The sequence below is a fragment of the Paralichthys olivaceus genome, chromosome 3 (assembly GCF_024713975.1).
Source record: "Paralichthys olivaceus isolate ysfri-2021 chromosome 3, ASM2471397v2, whole genome shotgun sequence".
Lineage (NCBI taxonomy): Eukaryota > Metazoa > Chordata > Actinopteri > Pleuronectiformes > Paralichthyidae > Paralichthys > Paralichthys olivaceus.
Window position 1 is genome coordinate 9552710 of NC_091095.1, and position 4709 is coordinate 9557418.

Consider the following 4709-nt stretch of genomic DNA (forward strand, 5'->3'; position numbering starts at 1 on the left):
ACAAAAGCACTTCAATTTATTTGAGGACATAAAATGTTTCTCACTGAATTAGATGCCTGACATTTAACCATATCTACCCTATTGTTATCGGCAAGTTATTTATTTATTTACAATCTTTTATGAATAAAAGCACATTTTCTGATGTAATAACATGTTCTGTGAGAAGTTTACAAATGATTACTAGGTTGTGAGCTGTTTTATATTTTCAATAAATAAGGGGGAAAGATAATTTGCTTGTAGGACTGTGTTTTAATCGAACGAGTTTTGAATGGAAAACATGTGGTTATTACTTTAATTAAATTGATTTAATATCATTTTAGCTATATATATATATATTTTTTTTTCCATTTCATAAATAAATGATCAGTTATTGAAAAAGTGTTTTACTGCAGGGACCTTCGGCTCCAGTCCAGTAGGGGGCGGTAAACACCAGTGAGGCGGTTTCCCGCCAAGAGAAAGGAGCGGAAAAAGACGGCGGAACCCAATAGTTTGACTAATGTTTCCGGTCGACGGTATTTTGTGTGCGGACTTTTGAACGGTCTTTAGATTCGCGCTAAGTTTATAACTCCGGCTTCAAACTGGACAATGCAATGGCTGTTCCCGGTAAGTCACCGTATATTTCACTTCTGTAACTTAGTCCATAGCTTCAGATTCATCGCCCTCGTTGTTTTACTCTGCAAATCTGATGGAGGATTCAAGTGGCGTTATGCTAAACGTTATGCTAACACACACCAGACAACTGGTAGATGTTTATCTACGGTATTAAAGATAAAGAGTTTCCAACCTGGTGTATTTGTTGTTTCGTGAAAGTCTTTAACTAAAGTGTTGTAGCACAAAGAGACGCGAGGCAGCGTCATGACAACAACAACGATGCTCCTGGTGATCTCTTCATCTGTAGAGCAAATCTGAACAAGGTTCCAAATGCTACACAAAGAAAGTCACGGAAAAAAGAAGAGTCATAGTGAAAAGTCTCTGTCTGTCTGTCTGTCTGTCTGTCTCTCTGTGTGTGTGTGTGTGTATGTATGTATGTGTGTGTGTGTATGTGTGTGTGTGTGTGTGTGTGTGTGTGTGTGTGTGTGTGGTTTCTTACAGTGACTCATAGGTTAGAGCAGTTATAGGATTTTTAAAACGAGTCTAAAGGACGTAGATCGAACGGGACAGTCTCCTGCAGAGAGCAGCAGCTAACAGATCTGAGGACCTCACACTCCTGCTGGTCTGATCTTTAATGGTCTGATCTTTAATGTATGCAGGAGCCAGATGGTGTGACGCTTTAATTCTGAAGCTAACTCCGGTGTGATCTCAGTCTCGGAAGCATCACCAGCTCTTAACAGTAGTGTTGTTCTGTGTGTGTTGGAGAACTTTGCATTCAGGTTGTGTCAGTGTCTCTTCAGGGAATCATGTTGGGGTCATTGTCATGCTTGAGGATGAATAGGGGACCATTCAGAAGTATTGTGTTGTAGATAAGAATATAAATAGTGCCTGAAATGTTTCCATGTGATCAAATGGTCTTGTTATTGGACGTCCCTGTACATGTACACAAACACTGAAATACTTAACACATTTCTCCTTGTATGTCTTTACTTACAGGTCCTAACAAGGACAACATCAGAGCTGGCTGCAAGAAATGTGGATATCGTAAGTAAAGCTTTGACCCACAAGTCCCATCAAAAGTGAAAAAATGCTTTGCTGTTCATCCATTCTCTTCTCTGCTTTGATTTTCTCCAGCGGGCCACTTAACGTTTGAATGCCGAAATTTTGTCAGAGTCGACCCTCAGAAAGACATAGTTCTGGATGTGAGCAGCACCAGTACTGAGGAGAGTGAAGAGGACGCCCCTGCAGCTCAGCGGAATGAGAAGCAAGGGAGAAGTAGCCAGCATCGCAGACGTAAGAAATTCAATCCCATAATTGTTTTTTTAATCACGAAAAAATGGACCATGCATAGTGTGCATTTTTAAAAGGCAAAGTAAACACTTAGATCCTGTGGGACTCATCAGGTGGTTGGTGAATGTACATAGATCAGCAGTGTTAGTGGGCATACTGTACCTGTTTTCAATGTTGAGTTACTTGCCTTTTTTAATTTATGAGCAGATACTAAGTAAAAAGAATCTTGACTGATCTGAATACAAATTTAACATTTTAGGTCCAGATGATGACGAGAGACACAAGCGGAAGAAGAGCAAAAACAGAAAGTCTAGAAAAAGGTAACTGTTTTTCCGTCCTGCAGTTTTTCTGTTCGTTCGTCCACATTGAGCCAAACTGAACATTGAACATTTCTATACTTGTATTGTCCTCTGGCAATAGAAACAACATGGATGCACTAACCTGACGTGACTGCCTTTACAGATTTAAAGCAGATGTACATTTAGTCGATGATTATTTTACTGAAAGTACTTGACTGATTTTTAAATCAAGAATTATCTGACTAGGAATAAAATATATTTTTGTACAGGTCTTAACTCATGTTAATACTTGTCAGTCCCTCATTTTGGGCAATGATATTCATTGTTTATTACTATAAATAATATATGTTTTATAGTATTTAACTGTAATTTTATTAGACACAGGTTTGTGATCTTTAAACTTTGTTTCACTCCCAAGGTCTGCTTCATCGAGTGATGAGACCACGAAGAAGAAGAAGAAACGCGACCAGTCCGACTCCTCCTCTGATAAAGAGGAGAAGAGGAAGAAAAAGAAAATGAAAGACCACAAGAAGAAAAGCAAAAAGAACAAGAAGGAACACGCGAAGCAGCACAAGAAAAGACAGAAGAACAGAAAACCAAAGATCTCGTCATCTTCCTCCTCCTCCTCATCCTCCTCCTCCTCCTCCTCTTCTTCTTCCTCCAGCTCCAGTGAATCCTCAGACAGTGACTGAGACGACGTACCTGTGCAGCGTCTGGTGTTCGGACATGTTGTGTAAATAAGGCAGCCAGTCTTGTACCATACAATTTTGAACATTCTCTTTAGGGATTTGAACATCTCACAGAAGACACTGTTCACTGCTGTAAAACACACAAATGTAGCCGCATCATGCTAATGAAAACTTCCCCAAGGCAGACCCACTGTCATTTTATATTATACAGTGTTTGTGCAGAGTCATCTTCAGTGACTTGCTGCAGCGTCGCTCATTGTGCTAATACTGAGTATTTTCAGCGTTATCAATTGTCATAATAAGTCAAGCTGAAGCTCTACGCTTGTGGATGCTGTTCTTTTTGTATTTCAGTCTCTTATTCAATGTCTTGCTTTATTCTTCATTTTAATTTCACAAAGACATTTTAAAAGGTCAAACATAATTCCACTCCCACATCTATGGTTGACGGGATTCTAGCGAAGGATCGCGGTGACAAATATCTGGCTGATATTTTGAAAATTAAAACGATTGAGCCCATTTCTTTGTAAGCACTGACCACTTGACGCCAGTTTAATGATGACATAAAAGATCAGAGATTTGTCTTTATGTAAAATAATGTTTTTACATGTTTAGACTTTACTTTTGCTCAGATGGTTTTATAGTACAAATAAACTCTGTACGATCCTGCTCAGACAAGGTGGCTGCTGTTAATGTCAATGAATGTTGTAATATAAGCAACTATACACTGTAATCACGTGGACATTTCAAGGGTTCATTCCAAAACATTAATGCTTGGTGACTTTGGGAATTTTACCCAAGTCTCTTTATGCAGCTTGTTTATTTCCTGTTCACCATCTACCACAATTTGTCTTTCTTTTTTTGGTCCTCCTCAGGAACTCAATTAAATGTATATTTCTATCAAACTTTTATTGGATTTAAGTTGTGAATTTATTGGTAATTGTGTCATTATAAATGGTGACACGGCAGAAAGGCATTGTGGTTATTAGGACACCAGAGAAGTCTGATGGCAACGTTACATGGTCAGACAGCAGATACAGTCATATTTCCAGCAGAGGGCAGCAACACACATTCTGTGATAACCTGACTGAGAAGACAGTGATCCTCAGTGCAAAGATGCTGAGGTGTGATGTCATTCTTTCTACAGCATGAAGTTGCATTAGGTTGTGAGAGAATTCTCGTATGATCCCAACTGTTGATTGTCCAATCCAAACGTCTTATGAAATCAAGCAAAATAAAGTTCATGATTCTTTTTATTTCTTCACACTTAATTATTTTGAACAAGTTATTCGAGACCTTGACACAATGATGAAATCCACTGTAATTATCTTTACTCCACCTAGTGGTCACAGTGTGAACATTCAGAGGCTGAGCTCCTCACATTGCTGCCTTCATCTCTGACGATGATGTGGAATGAAGAGAGACAGAAAGCTCCTGACACCAGTTTGATTTTTACAGATAAACACGAACAGAAGAAGTCTCTGAGCAACAAGACTTTCTGACTCATAACAGGCACCTGAGTCAAGCATTAATCTCACTTATTCTGAAGGTTGTGTTTCATATCGCGTCCTCACAGGCAGAGTCACATGGTCATACGCTGTATGTACACGTGCAAGACACATGCAAGAATGTCATAAAACATGTTTTCTAACCACACCAGCAGACAGAATGGAGATATCACACTCAGAGGAGACATCGCAAAGCTTTGAGTTTCCTTTATGCCAAAAAATTTGGTCATCTGAAACACTTAGCCATAAAAAAAGCCCAAATAACTTGACCTCATGGATGTCAAACTCAAGGATTATTAAAACATTACTAAGAAAATGACCTTTTCATGCAATTC

At 38.9% G+C, this 4709-nt stretch overlaps 1 protein-coding gene across 1 annotated transcript; it reads left to right on the plus strand.

The window, feature by feature from the left end:
• The first annotated feature begins 426 nt into the window (after positions 1-426).
• srek1ip1 (SREK1-interacting protein 1) lies at positions 427-3775 on the plus strand. The gene is made up of 5 exons (XM_020098277.2): positions 427-603; positions 1588-1635; positions 1726-1884; positions 2141-2201; positions 2599-3775. The coding sequence occupies exons 1-5, from the start codon at positions 591-593 to the stop codon at positions 2870-2872; spliced, it is 555 nt and encodes a 184-aa protein (XP_019953836.2). The 5' UTR covers positions 427-590; the 3' UTR covers positions 2873-3775.
• Positions 3776-4709: the final 934 nt, after the last annotated feature.

What these genes read in the sequence shown, in the direction of transcription:
- srek1ip1 (XM_020098277.2), top strand. An exon ending in CTGCAAGAAATGTGGATATC is followed by an intron (nt 1,636 to 1,725) that starts GTAAGTAAAGCT and finishes GATTTTCTCCAG; the next exon opens with CGGGCCACTTAACGTTTGAA. An exon ending in AAGTAGCCAGCATCGCAGAC is followed by an intron (nt 1,885 to 2,140) that starts GTAAGAAATTCA and finishes TTAACATTTTAG; the next exon opens with GTCCAGATGATGACGAGAGA.